This window comes from Oryctolagus cuniculus, chromosome 11 (genome assembly GCF_964237555.1).
Source record: "Oryctolagus cuniculus chromosome 11, mOryCun1.1, whole genome shotgun sequence".
NCBI lineage: Eukaryota > Metazoa > Chordata > Mammalia > Lagomorpha > Leporidae > Oryctolagus > Oryctolagus cuniculus.
In genome coordinates this window covers 25,662,562-25,689,358 of record NC_091442.1, presented here as the reverse complement: position 1 = coordinate 25,689,358, position 26,797 = coordinate 25,662,562, and the positions used below count along the sequence as shown (strand labels likewise).

Below are 26,797 nucleotides of genomic sequence, written 5' to 3'. Positions count from 1 at the left end.
GAAGCAGCCTGCTGAGGGGTCCAGCTTGTCCGTGTGTCCATTCAAAGGGTGCTCCTGACCATCGCCCCAGCCTTCTCTTGTTGCTCCCATCTCCGTTAGTCACTGCCACTGCCCAGCAGGCTGCAGGCTTCCCTGGCCCCCTCTTCTCCCACACCCCTTACCACATCCCAGTGGTCACGAGCTTCTAGCTACTCAACTCCACGTCTCCCAAGTCTGCACACTTCTCACCGCACAGCCTCCACCCAGGTCCAGGCCACTGCCGGTACCCACGGGGCTGTGCACGGCCTCGGCATCAGCCTCAGCGCTGTCTGCCATCTCTCTCCTGTGGGCTGGTTTCCTAAATTGTGAATCAGGGCTCATCACTTCTCCATTCCTCTTGAGTGATCTCCCATTACAAGCAAGATAGACTCCCAAACTCCTCATCTGGCCTGATGGTGCTAGGCGATCCAGCCCCTGCCTAATTCTCCAGCTGTAACTCCTGCTGCAGCCCCCACCCCATCACCTAAAGCTCCAGGCTCCTGCCCCGTGAGTCTCTTCCCAACAGCCTGTCCTGCTTCGTTGGTAGCACTCACCCACTTGACAACTATGTATCTGCTTCCTATTTTCTCCATCAGACTCAGGTTCCAGGGGGCCAGAAATCATGTCTGTATTCCTCACTCGTGCGTCCGCACTGCCCACCTCTGACTTGGCATGTAGTGCGTACTTAACAATTATTTGTTGAGTGGCTGGACGTATCCTTGTGTCCATGAGCAGTACCCTACACTGAGTGGGCCATGTGGATATTCAAAGATGTACCCAGCGTATAGATGGCCTGGTACTCAGTACATAATGTTGTTCTCTGTTCCTTTTTCCATTGGGCTGTCTCTGGGTGTCTATAGTCAGAACACTGGGACAACACTGATAGAAAGAGTCCCCATGGCCGGCGCCACAGCTCACTTGGCTAGTCCTCCACCTGTGGCGTCGGCACACCAGTTCTAGTCCTAGTTGGGGCTCCAGATTATGTCCCGGTTGTCCCTCTTCCAGTCCAGCTCTCTGCTGTGGCCCGGGAAGGCAGTGGAGGATGGCCCAAGTGCTTGGGCCCTGCACCCGCATGGGAGACCAGAAGGAAGTACCTGGCTCCTGGCTTCGGATTGGTGCAGCACGCTGGCTGTAGCAGCCATTTGGGGGGGTGAACCAATGGAAGGAAGACCTTTCTCTCTGTCTCTCTCTCTCACTGTCTAACTCTGCCTGTAAAAAAAAAAAAAAAAAAAAAAAAAAGCCCCTGACTTTCTCTATAAATAGTACTGAATTTGAATCCTCTCACCATCAGCTATTAAATTATGATAAATTCACTGCACTCCTCCTGCCCCAGGGTCTTCACCTTTAAAATACACAGGTAATGATGTCTACCTTCAGTGGTGGTTGTAGGGATCAGCAGTAAGAGAGGTAAACACTGGGTTCCTTCAGGAATATTTACCGAATTCCTACCATGTGCCAGGCACCGCAGGTACCGTGAGAGACATGACCCCTGCTCATCCAGAGCACCTGTCATCAGGAGCCCACATTCTACCCGGAGGAACACACACATGGAGCAACCACTGTCGGATGGAGGGAGAGAAAGCAGGGGGTGTGAGAGGGAGCGGTATGGGCTCCTGCAGACAGACCAGCTCTCAGAGCAGGTCATAGCTGAGCCGGGAGCTGAGGGACTATCTGGAGAAGGGATTCTGGGCAGATGGCACTGCTGGCTTGCAGGGCCTTTAGGTGTGTCTGCATACTAGCAAGGAAGCCAAGTAATCAGAGACAAGGAACGAAAGCAGATGCAGATGATATGGTCAGCAGGGCCGACGGCCACGGTGAAGAGTGTGGGTGTTGGTCTAACTGTGCAGGAAACCACTGGAGAATTTGAGGCTGGGAAGTAACATTATGCAGTTTCCACTTTTTAATTTATTTTTATAGAGACCTTTAAAAATTTATTTGAGGGGCTGGCACTGTGGTGTAGCAGGTAAAGCTGCCGCCTGCAGAGCCAGCATCCCATATGGGCACTGGTTCAAGTCCCAGCTGCTCCACTTCTGATCTAGCTCCCTGCTAATGTGCCTGGGAAAGCAGCAGAAGATGGCCCAAGTGCTTGCACCCACATGAGAGACTCAGAAGAAGAGCCTGACTCCTGGCTTTGGCCTGGCTCAGCCATGACCATTGCAGCCATTTGGAGAGTGAACCAGCAGAACCAGCAGATGAAAGCGCTCTCTCTCTCTCTCTCTCTCTCTCTCTCTCTCTCTCTCTCTCTCTCTCTCTCTCTCTCTGCTTCTGCCTCTCTGTAATTCTGATTTCAAATAAACAAATAAATCTTTTAAAAAATTATTTGAAAGGCAGAGTTACAGAGAGGGAGTGGGAGAGAAAGAGGGAGAGAGCTTCCATCTGCAATGGCCAGGGCTGGGCCAGACTGAAGCCAGGAGCTTCTTCCAGGTCTCCCACGTGGGTGAGGGGCCCAAGCACTTGGGCCATACTATGCTACTTTTCCAGGCACATTAGCAGGGAGCTGGATTGAAAGTAGAGCAGCCAGGATACAAACTGCTGCCCGTATGGGATGCCAGCATTGCAGGTGGCGGCCTAACCCACCGTTCTACAATGCTGGCCCTGGTTTTAAGGGGAGTGTGTGGGAGGGAAGGGGAACAGGGTGGCAGCCTGTGAGGCAGCTACAGCAATGGCCCAGACAGAGGTGGTGACGGCCAGAACAGAGTGGCTTCACTGGCAACACAGAAGAAGTTGATGAGGTGGTATTATCTTCCAAAGGAGAAAATATATGACTTGCTGCTGCAGAGGTGAAGGAGGGAGAACCAAGGATGATTATCTTGGCTTTAACTGAGCAACAGGTGGGTAAGGGTTTGGGAGCAGAAATTCAAGGTATGTTTTAGCCCTGTTAAACTTGAGTGATTCAGACAGCCAAGCAAGGATGTTTAATGGAGCACTGAAATATGAATTTGGCATTCCAGACCGATCATATAAAATTTGTGATCATAGACATTCAATGACTATTCTGATGGATAATTAATATAAACATTGAACAAGGAAATGGTCCCACTCATAAGGTGGCATTGAGTATGGCCACCTGGCTGTTTTGTCTCAAGTGTACACCAGTAAAAACCACGCAATGGTTTATAGGATGCATTAGGCTGTCAGTAACAAGACGACAACCTGAGGACAGCTGGAACAACAGACAAGTTATCCTCCCATCACAGGAAGCTGGCACTAGGGCTGGTTAGGCAGGGGCCCAGCGGCGATCAGGACTCTGGGCTAGTTTCTCTCTCATGGTTACATGACTGCTGCAGCTGCCAGTGCTCTCCTGCCGTGGAGAGTCAGAGGAAGGGAGGGAGGCAGTGCATGACCTTCCCCAAAGTCTCTCTTCCATCAGGGAGGAAATCTCCCAGCAGCTCCCATTGGCCAAACTGGGGCCCGGGCCCATGCCTTAGCTGCAAGGGAGGCTGGGAAATAGAATGAATGGCTTTCACAGGCGGAGAAGCGCAGCTCGCAAGAGGAGATGGGGAGGGACGGCCGTCATGGAAACCACTGTCTACCCTGGGCCCCATTTCCTAAGCCTTCCCTTTTTACCTCCCCGGCTCCTTCTCAGGGATGTCCAACCCCGAGGTGATCCGGGCGCTGGAACACGGGTACCGGATGCCGCGACCAGAGCACTGCCCCGAGGAGCTCTACAGCATCATGATGCGCTGCTGGAAGAACCGCCCGGAGGAGCGGCCCACCTTCGAGTACATCCAGAGTGTGCTGGATGACTTCTACACGGCCACAGAGAGCCAGTACCAGCAGCAGCCGTGACGGGCGGCACCGGGGCAGAGCCACCGCCCCCCAGGGCCCACTCACCGCCCCCCAGGGCCCTCTCACCCGCCCCGGGCCCACTCTTCCTCGCTCCAGCCAGGTTCTTCACCTGCCAAGTGCAGGGCTGGACTGCACAATGTCTTTCCACTCCAGTGATACACAATCTGCCATTCTCAGGAGACCCCACGTTGATATTTCTATTGCCAGGGGCTCGGGGAGTCCAGTTACAGCTATGGTTGGGATGGGAAAAGGTTGAAAATAAAGAAATAAATATTTAAATAAAAGATATGGGTGCCTGTCCTTGCAGTGCCTGAGTATCTGTTTGCTTTCTTGCTGTACGAGTCAGAAGAACTCCCCAGCGAGCGAATGCGTGAAGAGGTGCAGAGTTCCACGCTCACTGAAACAGTCACTACCTGCATTCGTGTCCAGAGGCGGCTGTAACAGACTACCACACACTTGGCGGCACAGAACAACACACACAGACCACCTCGCGCTTCCGGAGGCCACAAGTGGGAAGCGGCCGGCAGGGTTTTTCCTCCTTCTCTGCTCACCTTTCCCAGCACCCGCAGCCTGCCCGCACTCTGCACATGGCTCCACACTCTGCCTGCACCATGGAATCTCTGACCCACCTGTAAGGAACCTGTCATTACCTCGAACCCACCTGAATAATCCAGAGTCACCTTTCCACCTCGAGAGCCTCGAGCACATTGGCCAAATTCCTCTTTCCACAGCAGGTGACGTGTTCATGGGTCCTCAGGGTAAGGACATGTACATCTTGGGGGACGCGTTATTCTTCCAACCATTGCTGTCCGGTTGCCGGGCCTGCCAGGGAGCAAACAAGGACTTCTCATGATCCAAGATGCTCACTCTCCTCCCAGACCATGTTGCTATGAGGGTTGGTTGGTGATTTCCCCCAGGGCTGGGGGCTGCCTGAAGCCTGGCATTTCCCACTGCCAAGCAACCATCATGGTTATTAAGGTGGTCTCCACCATTGCAAGAATGCTGGGGACTGGAGATTTGGCTGCATGGGAAGCTGTCGGTGGAGGGCAAGGGAGAGAGAAGACAAGGAGGGGATGGGCATGTCCTACATGTTGTCTCAGCAGACAGTGCCTGATGCTTAGCTTTTGCCACAAGCAACAAGGTAAGAGGTGCACAGTGCCAGGGAGAGAGGCGGAGGATGATACTTTTATGTAAGAGTGTTACTGTAGCCTCTGAGGCATCTACATCATAGAGCCTCACACTGAATTAATTCTGTATCCCTGAGTAGCACAGAGGTCTCATCTAGCTGCCTACTCAGTAATTTCTCTCTGGACCATGTCTGAGTCCTGAGAGCAAAGCCTAGGCTCCTGTGACAGCAATTCGCCCTTGTGACTCATGGTACACGGGATGGCTATTCAGTGATCCACGGGAAAAGCACAAACCCCTGCCACCTTGATGTCGTCTGAGGATATGTGGAACAGATCAAGACCCAACCAAGGGGCCAGTGCTGTGGCGTAGTAGGTTAAGCCTCAGCCTGTGGTGCCAGCATCCCATAGGGCACCAGTTCCGAGTCCCAGCTGCTTCACGTCCCATTCAGCTCCCTGTTAATGTCCTGGGGAAGCAGCGGAAGATGGCCCGAGTGCCTGGGCCCCTGCACCCGCATAGGAGACTCAGAAGAAGCTCCTTGCTCCTGGCTTCGGATTGGCTCAGCTCTAGCCATTGTGACCATTTGGAGAGTGAACAAGCAGATGGAAGACCTCTCTGTCTCTCCCTCTCTCTCTCTCTCACTCTCTGTCTGTAACTCTGTCTCTCAAATAAATAAATAAATCTTTAAAAAGGGCGGGGGGACTCAACCTGTAGGTAGAGCTAAACCCTGCTGAGCCCAGCGTAGGTCAGCTGAGTCCCAGCTGACGTGTGGACATGTGGAGTTACATTCTGTGGTTGTTACACAGAACTATTATAGCAATAGCTAACTGAGACCTTATCTCAGGGGAGTCTATTACTATATGGACAAGGTCAAGAGGTCAATTCCCACTCTCCTGATCCTCTAAACCCCATTACCTAACACCCTACTTTATCCCTCCAGTCCCAGGAAACAGAGATGAAAACACGGATAAAGAGACAACACCAAAAGCATAATCCATGAAAGAAATAGCTGATAAAGTGAGGCTGACATTGTGGCACAGTGGTCTGAGCCATAGCCTGCAATGCCAGCATCCCATAAAAGTGCCAATTTGAGTCCCAGCTGCTCCACTTCCAATCCAGCTCCCTGCTTATGCACCTGGAAAAGCAGCAGAAGATAGCCAAGTGCTTGGCCCCTGTACCCACATGGGAAACCAGGATGGACCTTCTGGCTCCTGGTTTCAGGCTGAACCAACTCTGGCTATTGGCCACTTGGAGAGTGAACCAGCAGATGGAAGATCTCTCTCTCTCTCTCTCTCTCTCTCTCTGCATTTCAAATGAATAAATAAATCTTTTTTAAAGTTAATAAATTAATCTTCATTAAAATTTACACCTCTGTTCTGCAAAGATGCTGTTAAGATGCTGAGAAAACGAGCCTCAGTTTTGGAGAAAATATTTGCAAACATACTCAGTTAACCTTTCGTATCTATGGGGTCTGCATCTGTGGATTCAACAAACCATGGATCAAAAATATTTGAAAAAAAAAACCTTAGTACTAAACTCACACATTTTTTTCTTGTCATCATTGCCTAAGCAATACAGACTGACTTATTTGCATGGCATTCACATTGCACTTGGAGTGGTAAGTAACAGAGATGATTTAGAGCATAGATCCTATGCAAATCTCACACCATTACATTAGGGACTGGAGCACCTGCAGATTTTGGTATGCTTGAGGAGGAGGTGTCCTGGAACCAATCTCCTGAAATACTGAGGAGCTGTAATCAAGCTAATTCATACATCCATCACCTCACATGATTATAATTTTGTGTGTGTGCTAAGAGAACTCAAGGCCAACTCTCTCGGTAAATTTCAAGCAGAGAATACAGTGCAGCTGACGACAGTAATTCTGCTGTACAGTTTACTAAATCTCCATAGCTTCTCCATCCCACAGAACTGAACCTTTGTCCTCCTCAACCAGTACCTTCCACCCCTTCCTCCCCTCCAGTCCCAGAGACCCCCATTCTACTCTGAGATGATGCAGCGTTTGTCTGTCTGTGTCTGACTTAACTTCCCTTAGCATAATGCCCTCCAGATTCAGCCATGTTGTGGCAAATCGTAGGATTTTCATATTTTTTAAGTTGAATAATATTCCACTGTGTATAAGAGCTAAGGAATAATGGAAATAGGATCAGAACCCAAGCTGCTTAGCTGCAGGATTCTGACTTATGTCAGCCAAGGAGACTGGAACGTATCACCCAAGCAGACCAGGCAAACATACAAAGCATGAGCACAGGGAAAACAAAAATACTGAGGAATGATCTGCCGTTGGTGGAGCTTTGCACAGCAAAACTGGTGGGAAACTTCCAGGACCCAAGCTCCAGGAGAAGTGATGGCAAGTCTGGAACCCAGTTCCACCGTCTGTGAGAATCTAGCAAACCTTCTGGCTCTCTCAAGTGTTCTCGCCCTTGGTAATAATACCAGATCTGCTCTTGAGCGTGGGGGTGTGGTCACAAGAGCTGAAGGCTATGTCAGTGATCCACTGCCTGACAAGTCACCCGAACTACAAGTCACCGAACTACAACACCTGGGCCGTTATTTCCCCACGTGGCGCTGATGAGGTTACTCACAAGGCTACATTTGGCCGGCAATTCAGCGAGAGTTAGATTGTCCCCAACGGCTGTGCTTACATGGAAAGCGCTCAGCTGGAGTTTCCAGAACACCCTGAGGAGCTGCCTGGGCCTCCCTCTCTCCGTGCAGCTCTCCAGCAGGGTAATCAAACTTCTTTACCTCCAATGGAGTGGAAACAGAAGCTGCTACGTCTCTCAACCCATCATGTCCTGATATTCTAAATATAGGACACTGTAAAAATTTAATTTGGGCAATAAGTAAATGACGTATGGTAACTTTGAAATAAATATTATGTCACTGAAATATTCACAAAATTGAAAACTTGGGACTTAATGGGTTAAGGCCCAGACTTAGAACTGAAAGTTAGTTTTCCCACATTCTACTAGTCAAAGCAAGTGATGTGACCAGCCAGTTTCAACAGGAGAAACAGTCTACTCTCTGCAGGAAAAATGTTCCTGCAAACATGGGAGTAGTTGTGGGCAGCTATCTTCACAGAAAATCCACCACAAGGGCGTCCATAGTTGGAGATCAGAGCTCAACTGTCCCCTGCCAAGAGGCAGAATTAGGTAAGACTCTTATGAGGGGGCCGGTGCTGTGGCGTAGCAGGTAAAGCCGCCTTCTGCGGTGCTAGCATCCCATATGAGAGCTGGTTCAAGTCCCGGCTGCCCCACTTCTGATCCAGCTCTCTGCTATGGCCTGGGAAAGCAGAAGACGGCCCAAGTCCTTGGGCCCCTGCACCCTGTGGGAGACCCAGAAGTTCCTGTCTCCTGGCTTTGGATCAGCTAGCTCTGGCTGCCGCAGCCACCTTGGGAATGAACCAGTGGATGGAAGATCTCTCTTTCCCTCTCTGCCTCTGCCTCTTTAATAAATAAATCTTTTTATAAAAAAAGACTCTTATAAACTGTTTTAGCACAATGCTACATGTTGTAGCACACAGCAAACACTGATTATTATTGTTAGTAATCATTGTTCCCTTAACAACCTTTTTTTTAAAAAAATTGATTTATTTATTTGAAAGTCAGAGTTACACAGAGAGAGAAGGAGAGGCAGAGATAGAGAGGTCTTCCATCTATTGGTTCACTCCTATTTGGCTGCAGTGGCCGGAGCTGTGCAGATCCAAAGCCAGGAGCCAGGAGCTTCTTCCAGGTCTCCCACATGGGTGAGGGTCCCAAGGACTTGGGCCATCTTCTACTGCTTTCCCAGGCCATAACAGAGAGCTGGATAGGAAGTGGAGCAGCCAGGACTTGAACTAGCGCCCATATGGGATACCAGCACTGCAGGCAGTGGCCCTACCTGCTAGCCAGCCCCCCTTAACAACCTTTTGAAACACACTAAGACAGCTTAGCCTGGTACTGAATCTAGCTTAAAGCAACATACATACAGCAAGTGACCTTTGAAGTCTTCTCATCTTAGTACTGTGATTCTTTGGGTCTCTATATATATTGGAAACTAAGGCTTAGGAAGTTTGAGAGACTTGTCTCCACGCACACACCCAGCTTCCTAGCACAGGATGAAGGCCACATTCAAAGATGTCTCCCTCCACCCCACATGCAGTTTCCTTCATTGGCTTGATAAACAGAGTGTCCTATTGGGCACCTACCATATGCTTGGAGTACACATAAGGATACAGTGGCTGTGACTTACTGGATACATCCTATGTTGTTAGACGTACACCCTATGTTAGGGACTCCTCATGGTAAGCCTACACTCAAGTACAAAAGCTCCCTTCCCATTATGTAGATAAAAGTGAGGCAGAGCAAGGTTAAATAAAAGCCAACTTCCTACCCTCATAAGAATTAAAGTCCATCAGCTAGTATATAAGATAGTTAAGTAAATAATTAAATACGTAATTACAAATCATTCTCGGAGTGGGGCTGCTTTTGGAGCCCAGGTGCTAACCTCATCCGTCCAAATCGAAGTCGCAGGTAACCCTGGTAACGGGTCGTCCCGCCAATAATAAAGATGGCGCCCACAGAGCCAGCGCGTTTCCACACGCCCCTATGGCCCACAATGCAGCGGGAGTGGGGAGTAGCTTCCGCCAGGAGCTAATATGGTTCCCTTACTTACACAGCCTTCTCTCTTCGCCTAAACAGCCACTTGTACCCACATCAGGCTGCCGAGCTGGGGCTAAGCTTACTATGCCACTCCGCTGACCGCGACCACAGAGTGGACTGAAACCGGGAGATCGCCTCACTGAGTTAAATTCTGTAACCCGGGGAACACCACTTCCGCCGACGTCATCACGGCGACACGTGGATCCAAGATGGCGGTGGCGATGGTGAGTGAAGGAGACTCCGGGAGCCGGAGCTGGAGCAGGGCTTTCCAAAGGGTACCTCGGGACCTTCCGGCGCCCCATGCCTGGCCCAAAGCCACGCCCGGAACCCCTGGCTCAGGTTACCCCTGAGTGGGGTTGCCTCCCAGAAAATCTCCCTCCCGCGGCTGAGCCCCGCCGTCAGGCTTGTCAAGGCCCCGAGTTTTGGGGGAGGCGCCGTTTCGGAGGGAGTCCTCGTCTACTGCCTCCGCCTGTACCCATTCCTACTTTGGTCCCCGCGGCTGCACCCTCCTGCTCCGACTCCTCCAAAGAACTCCCCATTATCTCCACACTCGCTTTTCCCCCTCACATGCAGACCCTGCTCTCCCCGCCTGCCCACCATCCTGACCTGTCGGCGCAAGAATCCGCGCCTGTCACCAGCCTCCCAGCCGGAGCCCTGGCCTCACCTTCGGCCTCAGCTGTCCCGACTGCCACTATCCCAGAGCAAATGCCCTCACCTGTAGCACCCCCGTCTTCCATCCCTCGTTCCCCCCCGCCCCTCCTGTCTTTTCCCAGTTAGCTGTTTCTCTCCTAGGGATCTTTCATCCCACTGCTTCCCAAACTTTACTACGCCTGCGAATCCCGGGGGGGGGGGGGGGGGGGGCATGTTATAAATGCAGGCTCCTGAGTCCCACTGCCAGTGCCGGTGCTGTGGTGGTGGCTGGGGATGCCCGGGCATCTGCTCTTGTACAAGCGGTTCAGTGAACCTGCGAACGCCTCTGGCACCTGCGGGCTGCCACTCTCATTCGCTTGTGGAGGGACCAGAACTAACATTGCAGTTGCTTAGTGCAGAGTGGTTTATTTCCTGGGTGCTCCAGCATGTCGCTTCCACAGCAGATAATTCCATTCTGGGAGGAAGTGACGGGGGAGCGTCAGAGGCCAGGAAGTGACATTTGGCTTTAGCAAAGGAAGACTCTTGCTTAAATTCTTGCGTGTTGGTTGTCTCCAAGTCTGTTTCTGGTGACGGGTTTCCCTCCTGTTAACTGACTGGGAACTGGGCTTTCTTGTTCAAGGAAGAATTTCTTATATACAGCTTCAGAGGTCAGGCTGCTGTGGTCTTAGCTGAACCAAGTGTGGGGCAAATCCCCAAAGTGGCGTTTGAAGCCCATTTTTTTCTGTGCCACATTCGGAACAAGGATGGGGTAAGAACGTAACAGGAAGTCACACCCTCTCTTGCCATAGGGAAAAAGTACAATACAGAGAGGTATTTATAACATTGCACTAGGGAATTTTATGCCCGGTTCCGAGGTTTTAAAGAGGTTATAATTTAGCAATGCATGTTTCGTTACACGTTTATTTAATGAACAAATATTTGAATGCCTACTCCGTGCCAGGAACTCGGATATAGTGGTGAATTACAGGGTCAAGGCCTTCCCCTTTGGAGCTTTTGTGAGCAAGTGAATACACGAACGAGATGTCAGAGAGCAGTGAGTGCTGAGAGGACAGCAAGATGAGGGCCAGGGCTTGGGGTGACTGGGTGTTTAGAGAAGGTGCCTCGGGCTGCTGTGAGCAGAGACTTCACTGAGAGTGTTCCACACAGAGGAGGTAGCAGGTGTGAGGGATGGCGCGGGAGAGATTGGAGGGTTTGAGGAACACACACAGGAGGCTGGAGGGGCTGTAGCCTGGGGAGGGCTGGCAGTAGGAGAGGATAATACCGGATGGAACTGGAGAGTGGCCAGAGCAACTGTTTCTAGAAGCATGCCTGTAACTGGGGTGGATGTAGTCTGCAGTGGCTAGTCTCTGGGCTGCATTCTGAACGGACTGCTCTGCCAGGCTGCTTGTCCTGACCACCCCCTCCAGAACAATGCATCAGGGGAGCCAGCTTGTGCTCAGTCTGCAGAGAGGCCGGGGAGAGGGGTGTGGAGTTTAGTCTAAGCACAGAGGCAAGCACAGTGAGTGTTTGTTATGCCACCTGGGCGTATCCCACTGTGCTTCCATTCTGGAAACAGTAACTGATTTCAAGCAACTATGTAGTAGACACAGGGACCCACTGAGGCCAGTGTAGGTGGTGTGCGTGAGAAACTTGATGTTTGGTGTAACAGTGAACAAGGGGTGGGAGCAGGTTTTGTACAGGTATATATGAGTAACAGGTAAACTAGAGTCACAGGAAGGCCTAATTCATCTGTATCGGGCACTTTGACACTGAGGTTGGAACAGACCCACGTGTGGAAATAGCACGTGTGGGCTGTTTCACAAGCATTGGGGGTGGGGTTGTGTAAATGCAATCTGGAGTGTATGGGATTCTGAGATAAGTCTTAAAGAGGAACTGAGCGCGTGGCTTCAGTGGCTGTGGGAATTGCCTGGGTTTTTAGTTTGTTTTTCGGTTTTGAAAGGGTTTTGTGTACAAGTTTAGGTGATGTTCATGGACTCCCTTCCTTCTCTTTCGTTGGAGAATGGCTCTTCCCCAGGGTTAGGCTGCCACCTCCCAGGTCTGGGGGCACAGCGGGTGTTTCTGAACCTGCAGGGCCAGGCTTCTCCCGCTGTAGACAGCTGGTGTAGATAACGTTCTCTGCTTTTCCTGCCTGCCTTCTGCCTTGGAGTTAGACGACAGGGACAGGGACAGGGAGGGGGCATCTGAATTGAGAAGCAGGCTCATGGCACACTTTTTATCGAAAATGTCTCTTGGGACTGTTTTGGTGGCACTTGAGAAATGGTCATTGAGTACGTTTACAGGCATCTTAACAGTCTGGAAACTTCAATTTAGAGAATAAAGCCTTGTAATTCTCTCACAGGTATCTTCATTCACATTGTTTTGATTTGGGTTTGGTTTTTCATATAGCCTAAAAACCATCCGGTGAAAGCGTGTGTTTCAGTATTTGCAAGATTCTGCTGCATTCGCCACTGCCTAGCTCCACAGCATTCCCATCACCCCAGGAAGAAACACTGGGAGGAGCTCCTCACCTCTCCTTCCCCAGCCCCTGCAACCACTGATTGACCTTCTATCTCAGTCGATTTGCCTCTTTTGGTAATTTTACATAAAGGGAATTTTATAGTATGTGGTCTTTTGTGTTTAGCTTTTTTTTTTTTTTAAGTGTTTGTTTGCAAGTCAGAGACAGACAAACAGCTCTGTCTGCTAGTTCCCTCCGTGAAGGCCCGCAGTGCTGGGTCTGGACCGTGCTGAAGCCAGGTATTGGGAGCTCAGTCCAGGTCTCCCAGGTGAGTGGCAGAGACCATCACCTGCTGACTCCCAGGTGTGCATTGGGAAGAAGCTGGAATCCAGAGCAGGGCCAAGAATCCAGTCACAGTGATACAGGGTGCAGGCACCTCAGCCAGTGGGTTACCCGCTGGGCCACACACCTGCCTTGCACTTCTTTTACTTAGCATATTGTTTTCAGAATTCATTCATGTTGCATGTATGAGTACTTCATTCCTTTGTGTTGCCAAATAAAATTCCATTGTGTGGATACACCGCAGTTTATTTACGCGTATACCAGCTGATGGACGTTTGAGATTGTTTCCACTCTGGGGCTGTTATGTACAAGACAGTGCTGATATGAACATTGGTCTTTGTGTGAACATGTTTTCACTTGTCTTGGGTATATACCCAGGAGGGCACTTGCTGGATCGGTCCATACTGTTTTGAGGTTCCTTGGGTTTTGATCCAGTCCAGAAGGAGAGGAATTGACTGAGTGTTATCAGGTCTCCTTCGGGTGATGGAGGCAGTGCTAAGCGGGGCCCAGCCCCAGTTAGAAGCACAGGAACTGTTTTTAGTTGGAAATTGGTGCCAGCTTTAGGATAGTTGTATGGTGTGGTCCTGGAACAGAAGGCAGGACTCTGCCACTCGTCTTAGACTTAGGAAGTTTCTAGCTTCTCTGGTCCTGGTGCATGTTGAGCATCCTCTTATTCAGAGGAGCACTGGGAGCAGGAGTCAGCAGCTTGGGCTTGGCCGCAGCACTGTCCTGATTCACTCTGTGGCCTAGCTCACATTACTTTGGCTTTGTCGGTGTATTTTCCACATGTGTCATCTGTGAATAAATAAAATTTGGACTTGATGAACTCTAAATTCCAAGCTGAAAATTCTGTGATTTAGAATCCTTTTGCTAGGACCGGTGCTGTGGCACAGCGGGTTAAAGCCCTGGCCTGAAGCGCCAGCATTCCATATGGGCACCGGTTCTAATCCCGGAATGAAGTTCTTGTGTATTTTATGAGCAGGGACAGCCATCAACACGTAGGGGTGAGTGCTTATGGTGATGGGGGAAGGAGTGTGAGGAAGCTGTGAACGGGAGGGGGCAGTAGACAAAGCACCAATAGCAGGCATTTGGTGGACACTCAACATGCACTCAACTCAAGATGCCGCCTGGTTGGGGCTGGCTTTGTTGTATGGTGGGTAAAGCCACTGCCTGTGACACCAGTGTCCCATACAGGTGCCAGTTCATGTCCTGATTGCGCGTCTTCCGATCCAGCTCTCTGCTATGGCCTGGGATAGCAGTAGAAGATGGCTCAAGTCCTTGGGCCCCTGCACCCACATGGGAGACCCAGAAGAGGCTCCTGACTCCTGGCTTCGGATCGGCGCAGCTCCGGCTGTTGCGGCATTCTGGGGAGTGAGCCAGTGGATGGAAGACCTCTCTCTGTCTTTACCTCTCTCTGTAACTCTGTATTTCAAATAAATAAAATAAATCTTTTTTAAAAAATACTTTTGCTAATATCGAATCATATTTTTTGCCTATCAAATCATATTCTATTTTTTTAAAGATTTATTTTTATTTATTTATTTATTTGAAAGGCAGAGTTACAGAGAGGCAGAGAGAGGTCTTCCATCCGCTGGTTCACTCCCCAAATGGCTGCAATTGCTGGGCCAATCCAAAGCCAAGCACCCGGAGCTTCCTCCAGGTCGCAGGTGCAGGCCCAAGAATTTAGGTCGTCTTCCACTGCTCTCCCAGGCAATAGCAGAGAGCTGGATCAGAAGTGGAGCAGCTAGGACTTGAACCAGCGCCCATATGGGATGCCAGCACTGCAGGCAGTGGCTTTACCCACTACGCCACAGCGCCAGCCCCTAACTATTTTTTATATTATCGTAGTCTCTTGTGATCTTCCTAGCTGTTACCTTGGGTTGGTTGTGTTGTCTCTCTGTCCCCTTGAGTGGTCCCACGTGGCACATATTCTGCAAGAGCCACTGGGTCCTTGGAGCTGAGACGTGGACACAGGCCTTGATTAGATGTATTTCTCTGAGGAGTCCCACTAAAGGAATGCCCTTAATCCTGTCAGCAAGTAGAGAGTGGGCAGAGACTGCATTAAGTTGTGACTTAATTTCTCTTTTACAACTTGGAGAAAAGTTCCTCTTTGATCTTTGCATTAAAGGAACAGGTTGCAGGTATGTTGGAAAAGGTTGAGTGTTGGGCTCTGAATATTGCCATGGTGGTGGGAAGGACCCGGATGAGCAGGGCCACCTGGCCACAGATGAATGATAGGAGCCAAGCCTGTCCAAACTCGCTTTGACCCCTGAACTTTTTGGCTGACACTAGTGTTTCCCAAGTGAGACCTGGATGGGGGTTCCCAGGACTTCATAAGATTTATTTATTTACTTGAGAGGTAGAGTTACAGACACAGAGAGGGGTATTCCAACTGCTGATTCACTCCCCCAAACAGCCACAATGGCTGGAGCTGCACCAGTCCGAAGCCAGGAGCTTCTTCTGGGTCTCTCATGAGGGTGCAGGGGCCCAAGCGCTTAGGCCAAGCACCCAGGCCATAGCAGATAGCTGGATTGGAAGTAGAACAGCGGGGACTCGAGCTGGTACCCATATAGGATGCCCACACCAAAGGTAGATGCTTAACCTACTACGCCACAGCAGTGGCTCCTGTTCATTGCTTCTTTCCTTCTTCATTGCCTTCCTAATGTGGTTTCTCACCAATGCCTGATGCCTTAAACTGCAGTTTAGGAATCAAGCCCAAACATTAATTCACCTATGGTCCATGTGGAAAACAGACCAACAAAGCCAGAGTAACTTGAGCCAGGCCACAGATCAGGCCGCTGTCTCCTGTTCCAGGGGCTTCTTCCTGGGTCCATTGATGTTCACCCATACATGAGGTCCATTAAGCTGCCATAGTTGGACAGACCTCCCAGGCTTTGAAATCCCATTCTAAGGTTTGGGGTACGAACCTGGGCTAGAATCCCAGTCTGACACTGATTATGTTTGTGACTTTGACCTGGTATAGTGACTTTGGGCAAACTATTTACTTCTTTAAGCTTCACTAATCTTATTTTATACGTATAATAAAATTCACCATTGTAACCATTGTTAAAGGTGCAGTTCAGTGGCACTAAGTGCATTCAGATTCTTGTGTAACCATCACCATCCATCTCCAGAACTTTTCTTACCATCTGTTAGGGAATCGATTTCCTTACTCTTAAAATGGGGACGCTACTCTTCCTCAGAGGGCTGACGTGGTTAAGTAAATGGATGTGAGACCACAGTGCCCAGCACAGAGGTGGTGCTCTGTCACTTTACGCCAGAGTCTGGAATGTTCCTGGGTGAACTCTCCAGGCCTGTTGCTGGCCCAGCGGAGAGTTCTTTAGAAGTACTCAAGAGGAAGAGCGAAGGAGAGTGCGTGCCTGTGCTTGCTGGCCTCAGGATTTCAGTTGCTGGAGCCCGGTTGCCTGTGGATGCTAGTTTCCCCTGGACCTCATGCTGCCTGTTTTTCCTACTCTCAAATACCAGTTTCTGGGTGTTTTGTGTGTCTCTGCACAACAGCTCTTCCAGCGTCCAGGAGCTCTGAAATTAATGCTGCTTTTCTCAGTCTCCAGCAGATGATTTGGTCTTGGGCTTTTTCCTCCCCATCTTGGAGTTCATTAGCTCCACGGGGCTGCTTTAGCTGCCAGTAGCCTTCATTCTGTGCCTGTGTGGCTGAATTCTTAGGGAGCGTTAACTAGTTGGGTAATAGATTTCCGTTAATTGTTGGCAAATTCTGCCCCAAAGCCTTGGTTCTCTGTTCTTTCTCTCTATCCCTCCTTCTTAGTCTGGGGAACAGTTACTGACGGTCTTAAAATGGTGATTGTATCTTTGAGGAAGGAAAAGAAAAATCTAGCCGTCTGTTAAGGAGGTGCTATTGCTTCAAAGGCATGAACAGGAAGCAAAAGGGCCATTCGGATTGGCCAGACTGGATTGCCAGCGGGTGCTAGGGCTCCTGAAAATAAACAGTTAACCCTGGTCACAGAGAAATGTGAGTGAATGAAGTAATTTCAGTTGTCAGGGGGAAGTTCCTATTTTTTTAGAGGAAGTTAATTGTTCACACCTTTCAAACTGGGTGGGGCCAGTGTCCCAGGGCAAGGGGTGCTTTGTAGTCCTGGCAGCCTGTCATTAGGCGGCTGTTTGGCAGAGGCTTTTTTTCTGAATGTGCAGCCCTCAAGAATAAAACACAGAGGGAGGGAAAGACCTTGATTCTTGGGTATCTTGAGCCCTCTAACTTTCCAGGTCACCAGTCCTTTGCCAGTGATGGAGTGTCAGATGACAGCACACGGGCTTCTAGATTGCCATCAGCTTTTGCTTGACTTGATGCCTTTGCAGTCTTGTGACTTGGAAGCCAGTGGAAGCAAAATGATGTCAAATGAGCTGGTACTCACCTCTTAGGACACCCACTCCTTTTATGGCTCTGAACATGCCAAAGGTGCTTGCTGAACACTTACCTCTCTTTTCCTACTGAACTTCATATGGGAGTTCCTGAAGTGATCAATTAAAAATTAAAGAGAGGGGGCCAGCAGTGTGGTGCAGTGGGTTAGAGCTGCGGCCTTCAGCGCCGGCATCTCATATGGGCTCCACTTTGAGTCCCGGCTGCTCCCCTTCCGATCCAGCTCTCTGCTATGGCCTGGGAAAGCAGTAGAAGATGGCCCAAGTCCTTGGACCCCTGCACCCACATGGGAGACCTGGAAGAAGCTCCTGGCTCCTGGCTTTGGATCAGCTCAGCTCTGGCCATTGTGGTCATTTGGGGAGTGAACCAGCAGATGGAAGACCTCTCTCTCTCTCTCTCTCTCTCTCTCTCTCTCTCTCTCTGGCTCTACCTCTGTAACTCTGACTTTCAAATAAATAAAAATAAATCTTTAAAAAAAATTAGAGATAGGTAGGAATTTTCCAATAAGCAGGTACTTTGTGACTTCCTAGCTTCCTTACAGAAATGAACTCCTTGACAAACATCCTCTGTCATGCTGGCAGGGCTGTTGAGGGGGTAATGAAGTCACAGAATCACAAAAGGTTGGATCAGGCGTCTGATCAGGGACCCAAGCCCCTTCGGTCTTTGATCCTCCTGGAATCATGTCGCATTCTGTGTACTGGAACTTGTTCCAGGTGTCAGGAAATTCTCAGGGGTTCTGACAGTCTCTCTGACGTCAAGAATTGCTGATCTGGGGCCGGTGCTGTAGTGTAGGTTGAGCCTCCGTCTGCAGTGCCGGCATCCCGTATGGGCACCAGTTTGAGTCCTGGCTGTTCCATTTCCAATCCAGCTCCCTTCTAATACGCCTGGGAAGGCAGTGGAAGATGGCCCAAGTACTTAGGCCTCTGCTAGCCATGTGGGAAACCCAGAAGAACATCCTGGCTTCAGCCTGACCCAGTCCCAGCTGTTGTGACCATTTTGGGAGTGAACCAGTGGATGGAAGGTCTCTCTCCCCCCTCCCTTTCTCTCTCTCCCCTCTTTTTCTCCCCTTCTCTCTCTGTATCTCTGCCTTTCAAATAAATCTTAAAAAAAAAAAAAAGGCATTTCTGATCTGTTTGGTTACGTACAAAGCTGGAGCCAGAATCCCTCTGCATCGCTCTTGCCTCTCTCTCCCACTTTGTGTATACCTTCAGTGGAACCCATCCACATATTTTCAGAGGCAACTCATTTCTTTCCTGCCTTAAAATATAAATGCATTTCATTTGAATAAGTATGATTCATGTACATGGAAAAAAGTATGCACAGCATGTTGTATATCATATACAGCTTTTATCCATTTTATTTTATTTATTTTTTAAAGATTCTTTTAAAGATTTATTTATTTGATAGAGTTACAGAGAGAGAGAGAGGGAGAGAGAGAGAGGTTTTCCATCCGCTGGTTCACTCCCCAGATGGCTGCAACGGCCAGAGCTGCGCTGATCCGAAGCCAGGAGCTTCTTCTGGGTCTCCCACATGGGTGCAGGGGCCCAAAGACTTGGGCCATCTTGTACTGCTATCTTAAAGATTTATTTATTTATTTATTTGAAAGTCAGAGTTACACAGAGAGAGAAGGAGAGCCAGAGGCAGAGAGAGGTCTTCCATCCTCTGGTTCACTCCCCAATTGGCTGCAATGGCTGGAGCTGTGTCAATCCGAAGCAAAGAGCCAACAGCTTCTTCCGGGTCTCCCACGTGGGTGCAGGGGCCCAAGGGCTTGGGCCATCTTCTACTGCTTTCCCAGGCCACAGCAGAGAACTGAGTTGGAAGTGGAGCAACCAGGACTCGAACTGGCACCCATATGGGATGCCAGCACTGCAGGCGCTGGCTTTACCTGCTATGCCATAGTGCTGGCCTTTGTCCATTTTAAAAAGTTACAGAATGATAATGCATTTATCAGAGGTATATAGTCTGTTTTAGTATCTCTAACAAATGTTTTTATTTATAAAGTCTTTAAAAACTTTTATAAACATTTTCAATATATACAAAAGTAGCAGAAATAGTATAATCCCTATTACCCATCACCCAGCTTCAACAATTACCATTGTATTTGCCAAGCTCATTTTATCTGCACCTTCTGCTAGCTAGTTATTTTTTTCTTCAAGCTTATTAAGGTATAATTTAATACTGTAAAGTCACCCATTGTGATTATACAGTTCAGTGAGTTTGGGGTATGTGTGTACTTATGCAGCCATCCCCACAGTGGCACGAGGTTTTAGAGCATTTGTATTACCCCAACAAATTCCCTCACAGGCAGAGGATTGATATACTGCTGGTCCCTGTTCCCACAGGCAGCCAGCTGCTGAGCTGCTTCTGTCCCTTTGGAGTTGCCTTTTCTGGATATTTCCTGTAGCTTGAGTCATGCGGTGTATAGACCTTTGCATCTGCCTTCTTTTTCTTAGCACAATATGTTGTTTTATTTTGCTAAGATTTTCTATGTCTTCATTTTCTAAAAACTCCCCAAATGCCTGCAACAGCCAATGGTAGACCAGGCTGAAGCCAGGAGCCTAGAACTCCATCCGGTCTGCAACAGCCAATGCTGGGCCAGGTTGAAGCCAGGAGCCTAGAACTCCATCCGGTCTGCAACAGCCGATGCTGGGCCAGGTTGAAGCCAGGAGCCTAGAACTCCATCGGGTCTTCCCACATAGGGGGCAGGGACCCAGTTACTTCAGCTGTCATGACTGCCTCCCAGGGTGCACATTAGCAGGAAGATAGAATGGGGATGGGGTAAATAGTCAGGACTCAAACCCAGGTACCCTAATGTGGACCAGGATCATCCTCACCTGTGTCTTAACCATTCCTGGTGTATCATCAGCATTCAGTAAATGCTTCCTGCTGTTTTTATCAGTATCATCATTACATTCTCATCATCCTGCAGTGCAGCTCACCTGCCTCAGAAAAATGTCCCTGTTCCTCCATGTTCTGGCTGGATGACCATGGACAAGTTGTTTACACTTCTGGCTCTCAGTTTTACTGTAATGGTCATCTGCAAAATGGTGACAGAAATTTCAAAGTAGCTGTCATTGTGAGGATGGCACAGTCAGTTTCTGTAAGGTGTTCAGCACAAAGCAAAGGACTCTGTAAATAGTACATGGAAGGAAGGGACTGTGCCCACCAAATCACCTTGTGCTAAGGAGGTGTGATGGCTTATCACTTTTCTGGAGTTGTTTTCCTGCTAGGATGGGTATTGCCCTATTTTTGTGTCTTGTTTGGTGTGTGAGTCTACCTGCTCCATTGGTTTGAGACTTTGAAACAAAAGTGTTTTGAAGTCATTCAGGATTTGTTTTTCGTTTCCCTGCAACCTGAGCTCGCAGGGAGCCCATGAGATCCCCAGGGTGGTGTATCAGCTAAATGTGGAGGATTCTGTTTCAGAAGAAGGTTAGAACAGAAGTTAACTTCTTAGATTTAATTGCCTTGATAATCAGAGGAGATTGTAATCCTCTGCCCTGGCTTCAAATCTCATATCAAGTAGGGCTGAGTGGTCTGGTGCAGGCTTCGTAGAGGAACACAAGTTTTTGATTAGCAAGAAATAATGGTAATTTTACACAGAAGGGTAGTGGCTTACTGATTATTGTTTTCCAGTCTGTGTTCTCTGAAGCGCCCCCTTCTGCCACATGAAGCTATCCTTATAAACAAGGACACAGGGCCCAGCAAAGTTGTTTGCCCAAAGCATACAGCCAAGGTGGGCAGTATAACCCCCATCCTTACCTTGGGATCCAAGCTCAGTGTTTTCCCCTCTATATGACAGCTGCCTCTCTATTGTCATTGTGTAGGTTTAAACCTGGTCAGAATGAAATACAGACCCAGCACCTTCCTTCTGAGAGGTGTGTTCCACCTAGGGCAGCCTTTTATACCTTGACCCTGACTGCACTTTAGGATCACCTGAAGTGGTGCTTCCTAAACTTTAACTTGTGGAATCTGCAGAAAGATAGGTTCTGATTCACTGCTTCTCATCAGGGCCTGGAATTCTGTAGGGCTTTAGTTTTTTATTACTGTTGGTTTGTTTTCAAGATTTGTTTATTTTCTTTATTTGGTAAGGTTGAGTGGAAGAGCGACAGCTCTCCCGTCCACTGGCTCATTCTCCCAGTTGGCCATAACAGGCAGGGCTGGGCCAGGCTGAAGTCAGGAGTCCAGAACGCCATCTGCTGCTTCCCAGCTGCATTAGCAGACAGCTGGATTGGGAGCTGCATAGCTGGGATTTGAACTGATAACTCTGCTATGGGATGCAGGTGTTCCAAGTGGCTTTGCCTGCTATGCCTAGTGCCTGCTTGGAGAGATTCCGTGTCTCTAACACGCTTCCAGACAATAGTGATGCTGCTTTCCACAGATCTCACTTTGAGTAGTGAGGATCTAGAAACTTCAAAAATGCTGATTCCAGGGACCAGTCTCTCAGAGATTCTGTCTTTTAATTGGTCAGGATGACCAGTAATCTGGGACAAAAACCTTAGCACTGGTATTTTTTAAAGCTCCTAGGCTGTTCTGTGTGCATTCGTTTAGAGGGTACGGGGTGACAGATGTTCTCAAGGATTCTCAGCCTAGGTCCTTTGTCAGACGGAAAGGTGGGAGGTATCAAGAACTCCTTAAATGTGAGAATATTTTTAAAAAATCAGATTCTTGGCTGGCACCGCAGCTCACTAGGCTAATCCTCCCCTTGTGGTGCTGGCACCCCGGGTTCTAGTCCCGGTCGGGGCACCGGATTCTGTCTCAGTTGCTCCTCTTCCAGTCCAGCTCTCTGCTGTGGCCCGGGAAGGCAGTGGAGGATGGTCCAAGTGCTTGGCCCTGCACCCTCATGGGAGACCAGTAGGAAGCACTTGGCTCCTGGCTTTGGATCGGCATAGCGCGCCGGCCGTGGCGGCCATTTGGGGGGTGAACCAACGGAAGGAAGACTTTTCTGTCTCTCTCTCACTGTCTATAACTCTCTCTCTCTCTCTCTTTTACTAACTCTGCTCCTGGCCAAAAAAAAAAAAAAAAAAAAAAAAAATCAGATTCTTGGGGCTGGCACTGCAGCATAGTGGGTAAAGCCATCATCTGCAGTGCCAGCATCCCATATGGGCACTTTGTGTCCCCGCAGCTCCACCTCCAGTCTGGCTCTCTGTTGTGGCCTGGGAAAGCAGAAGAAGATACAGCAAAGTTTAAAAATCATAGCACTGGGGCTGGCATTGTGGTGTCGTGTATAAGGCTGCCATCTGCAATGCTGGCATCCCGTGTGGGCACCATTTTGAGTCCCAGTTGCTCCACTTCCAATCCAGCTCTCTGCTAATGTGTCTGGGAAAGCAGGAGAGGAAGGCCCAAGTACTTGGGCCCCTGCACCCACATGGGAGCCCCGGAAGAAGTTCTTGGTTCTTGGCTTTGGACCAGCCCAGATCCGGCCGTTGCAGCCATTTGGGGGGTGAACCAGAGGATGGAAGGTCTCTCTCTTCTCTTTCCTCTCTCCTCTCTCCTCCTCCCCCACTCTCTCCCTCCATCCCTCTCTCCCCCTCTCCTTCGCTCCCTCCCTCTCTTTGTAACTCTGCCTTTCAAATAAATAATTTTTAAAAAAAAGTTTAAAGAAAAGGAGTCATAGTGTTCCACTCATGTGTGAATGTTTCGGATTTTTATCATCAGAGGTTAGTGGTGCTTCCTTTAGTAAGGATTTATTGGGTACCTCTATCAACAAAGCTAAGTAAGCGATTAGTACAGGTGGGGAAATAGCATAGCAGGTATGTAAACAGCCACAACTCAGTACGCAAAGTGCTGTAGTGGGGCCTTAAACAAGCACAGACTAAAGTATTTGTCAGACAATTTAAGCAACAGTTTTCAAACATGACAGGTATGAACGTTTACTCGTGTACTAGATAATGTTTTCATTCTCTTGCTTCCAGTATTGTCAATCACTTAGTACCTTGAAAAGGCAGGAGGGAAGAGAATACTTCCCCCTGTGAGTGTCCAAGGGGTTCTTGAAGGAAGAAGCATTGCACCCGGACCTGGAAAATGTAGGTAGGACTTGCACAAGGCAGGTCAGGTGTCAAAAAACAACCTGAACAAGTCTGCTTACAGGGACCACCTCTGTGTCTCCTCTGAGCTCCTGTTTTTCCTACTTACATCTAAACTTTAAAACATCCCCACTCAAGAAATATATCGTCATTTTTAATGACTACTTAAATGAATAAATAAATATAACCTATGCCACTAGTACTGAGCATCTTACTATTAAACAGTGAACTATTTCAGGACTTTAAATAATGCCATTGTGAACGCAGTTTCGTGTATATTTTGATATGCTTGCCATATTTTTCTTAACATGACTACAAAGTAGAATGACAGGGTCAAAGACTGCACTTGTAGGAAGGGCCTTATTTTTTTCTTTTAAAAATTTGTAAGGGACTTGCCTGGCATAGCAGGAATGCCTGTAACACCAGCATTCTATATGGGCAGTGGTTCATGTTCTAGCTGTTCTACTTCCAATCCACCTCCCTGCTTAAGTGCCTGGGAAAGCAGCTAAAGATGACGCAGGTACTTGGGCCCCTGCCACTCACGTGGGAGACCCAGACAAAGCTCCTGGCTCCTGGTTTTGGCCCAGCTCATCCCTGGCCATTGTAGCCATTTGGGGATGGAAGATCTCCCTTTATCTCTCTCTCCTCCCCCCGCCCTCTCTCTCTGTAACTCTGCCCTTCAAATAAATTAAATATTTTTTTAAAATTTTAATTTATTTGTCTGAGAGAGGAGAGCTCTCAACCACTGGTTCACTTCCCTTACCCACAGTGGTCAGGACTGGGGCTATGCCAGAGGCAGGAACTCAATCCAGATCACCCATGTAGGTGGCAGGGACCCAATTACTTGAACTATCACTGGCTGCCTCCCAGGCTGTACATTAGCAGGAAGCTGGAATTGGGAGCAGAGCTGGTACTTAAACCCAGGTACTTTGATATCCATCAGCATCTGAACCACTCAGCCAAACACTCACCCTTGGGAGGCCCTTTTTTTTTTTTTTTTTTTTTTTTTTTTTTTTGACAGGCAGAGTGGACAGTGAGAGAGAGAGACAGAGAGAAAGGTCTTCCTTTTGCCGTTGGTTCACCCTCCAATGGCCGCCGCGGCCGGTGCACTGCACTGATCCGATGACAGGAGCCAGGTACTATCCTGGTCTCCCATGGGGTGCAGGGCCCAAGCACTTGGGCCATCCTCCACTGCACTCCCTGGCCACAGCAGAGAGCTGGCCTGGAAGAGGGGCAACCGGGACAGAATCCGGCACCCCAACCGAGACTAGAACCCGGTGTGCCGGCGCCACAAGGCGGAGGATTAGCCTAGTGAGCCGCGGCGCTGGCTGGGAGGCTTTTTAATACACAGACCAACCTGCCTCTCAGAAGTGATTCATGGAGTGGCCAGGCAGCCCAGCTCCGCGAAGGCTCTCAGCGCTCCGCGAAGGCTCTCAGCGCGCCGCGGCACGCAGGCACCCGGCATGCGCCCTCCGCGCCGCCAGGATGCCCAAGAGGAAGGTCAGCTCTGACGAGGGGGCGGCCAAGGAGGAGCCCAAGAGGAGGTCGGCGCGCTTGTCAGTGAAGCCGGCCCCCGCGAAGGTGGAAGCGAAGCCCAAGAAGGCCGCCGGGAAGGATAAGTCATCAGACAAGAAAGTGCAAGCAAAGGGGAAGAGAGGAGCAAAGGGAAAACAGGCCGAGGTGGCTAACCAAGAAGCTAAAGAAGACCTGCCTGCAGAAAACGGACAGACGAAAAACGAGGAGAGTCCAGCCTCTGATGAAGCAGAAGAGAAAGAAGCCAAGTCCGATTAATACCGTGACACATATCAGTGGTCCCTGTCTCCCTTCTTGTACAATCCAGAGGAATATTTTTATCAACTATTTTGTAAATGCAAGTTTTTTAGTAGCTCTAGAAACATTTTTAAGAAGGAGGGAAGCCCACCTCATGCCATTTTTTAAGTGTAAATGATTTTTTTTTAAGAGGTGAAATCATTTGCTGGTTGTTTATTTTTTGGTACAACCAGAAAATAGTGGCATGTTGAATTCTGGGAGGCTTTGACTGTCTTGGATGTCAGCTTAACATTCCATAGGTGGGGGTGGTTTTTATATCCTACAGTACAGCGCATACTAAATGGCAATTTGGAGTCTCAATTGTGCATTTAATCTGTCTTGAATATTTTCAGTTACTTCTCCCATGTTTTGTAGAATTGTTTCCTACAGAAAACCACTCCTAGTTCTGTCAGAACCATGTGCACTCTGTAACATCTTTGGTTGTAGTAGTCCAGTTTTCCTAATGATTTTGTTAATGTGCCGTGAAAGATTGAAAATTTGAGTGTCGTGTATATGCTATTATATTGTGAATGGGTGGGATTTATGTAACAGCAACATTTGAAGATACTTGTACTTGATAACCTCTTAAGGAAGAGTTGCCTCCAGATTTGAAGCTGGAAAGTCACTGGAATAACTTTTAAAAAAAGAATGACAATTCATGGCTTTTTAGATTTTTGGTACGTATGTTAAGAATTGTGTACAAATTAAAATGTATGTGCTGATTCTCAACACCAATAAAATCTCAATTATGGACAAAAAAAAAAAAAAAAGAAGTGATTCATAGCCGGCGCCATGGCAGGGTCCCATGCACTTGGGCCATCTTCCCCAGCTTTTCCCAGGCCATTAGCAGGGAGCTGGCTCAGAAGTGGAGCAGCTGGGACTCAAACTTGTACTAATATGGTTGCTGGCATCGCAGGTAGCAGCTTTACCCACTACACCACAGTACTGGCCTCAAGGATTATCTTGTTTTCTAGATTATTTTTCAAAACGTCAGGGTTGATATTTCCCCCCTAGACTTTTGGAATTATCATACCAACAATGCAGGATTTGTCTCTTATTTGGAGTATCTAGAACATTGGAATGGAGGAGAATTAGAGGAAAGAGGGCAGGGTTTGTTGTTCTCGCGTGAAGCCCTCGCAGTCTAGCAGTTGACAGAGGAGTGTTAGCAGAGGGTTCCCAGAAGCAGGTCCCGACTCTTCAGATGACTGGTCAAGTGAGGAGGTTCTCTAACGGAGAGGAAATCAGATGCTGTCACTGAGCACAGTCAGGCTTTCCATTGCTGTCCAAACGAAAGGAGGAAAAGCTCCTTGGTGGTCGTGTGTGGAAGGGCGTCCCATAGTGTAGAGCCTTCCCTCGGGCGTGCAGGAACGTCTGAGGAGGGCTTTCCAAGGAAGTGGTCAGAAGCCCTGGAGAGCTGGAGGGGGCAGAACTGTTTCTCATTTGCAGTGTTTGAACTATTGACTATGTACACTTCATTGTTTCAAAAAATTTTGAGCTGTTTTTTTTTTTAATATTTTATTTATTTGAAAAGGTTACAGAGAGAGGCGGGTAG

General features: G+C 48.9%; 2 protein-coding genes, 1 long non-coding RNA gene and 1 pseudogene across 6 annotated transcripts in view; 3 read left to right on the top strand and 1 right to left on the bottom strand.

The window, feature by feature from the left end:
* HCK (HCK proto-oncogene, Src family tyrosine kinase) overlaps positions 1-4,091 on the top strand; it is a 41,243-nt gene extending 37,152 nt beyond the window's left edge. The window contains exon 13 of the mRNA XM_008256153.4: positions 3,605-4,091. Coding sequence (XP_008254375.1) covers positions 3,605-3,807 — 203 coding nt within the window. The 3' untranslated portion in view covers positions 3,808-4,091. The remainder of the gene's footprint in view (positions 1-3,604) is intronic.
* On the bottom strand, positions 3,900-9,743 carry LOC103348205 (uncharacterized). 2 transcript variants are annotated; one of them, XR_007919331.2, is made up of 3 exons: positions 9,607-9,743; positions 4,469-4,629; positions 3,900-4,037 (listed from the first exon to the last, which is right to left on the bottom strand). It is a non-coding gene; the product is annotated as an uncharacterized lncRNA (long non-coding RNA). The 2 variants fall into 2 exon arrangements; XR_011379949.1 differs by lacking the exon at positions 9,607-9,743 and adding an exon at positions 9,439-9,510.
* Positions 9,557-26,797, top strand: part of TM9SF4 (transmembrane 9 superfamily member 4) — a 53,486-nt gene continuing 36,245 nt past the window's right edge. Inside the window, exon 1 of one of the 3 annotated variants that reach the window (XM_008256154.4) lies at positions 9,557-9,817. In XM_008256154.4, coding sequence (XP_008254376.1) covers positions 9,803-9,817 — 15 coding nt within the window. In that variant the 5' untranslated portion in view covers positions 9,557-9,802. Of the gene's footprint in view, positions 9,869-26,797 lie in introns of all 3 variants that reach the window. The other 2 variants (XM_070051964.1, XM_070051963.1) reach the window with 2 other exon arrangements.
* On the top strand, positions 24,740-25,360 carry LOC127490961 (non-histone chromosomal protein HMG-14 pseudogene; annotated as a pseudogene).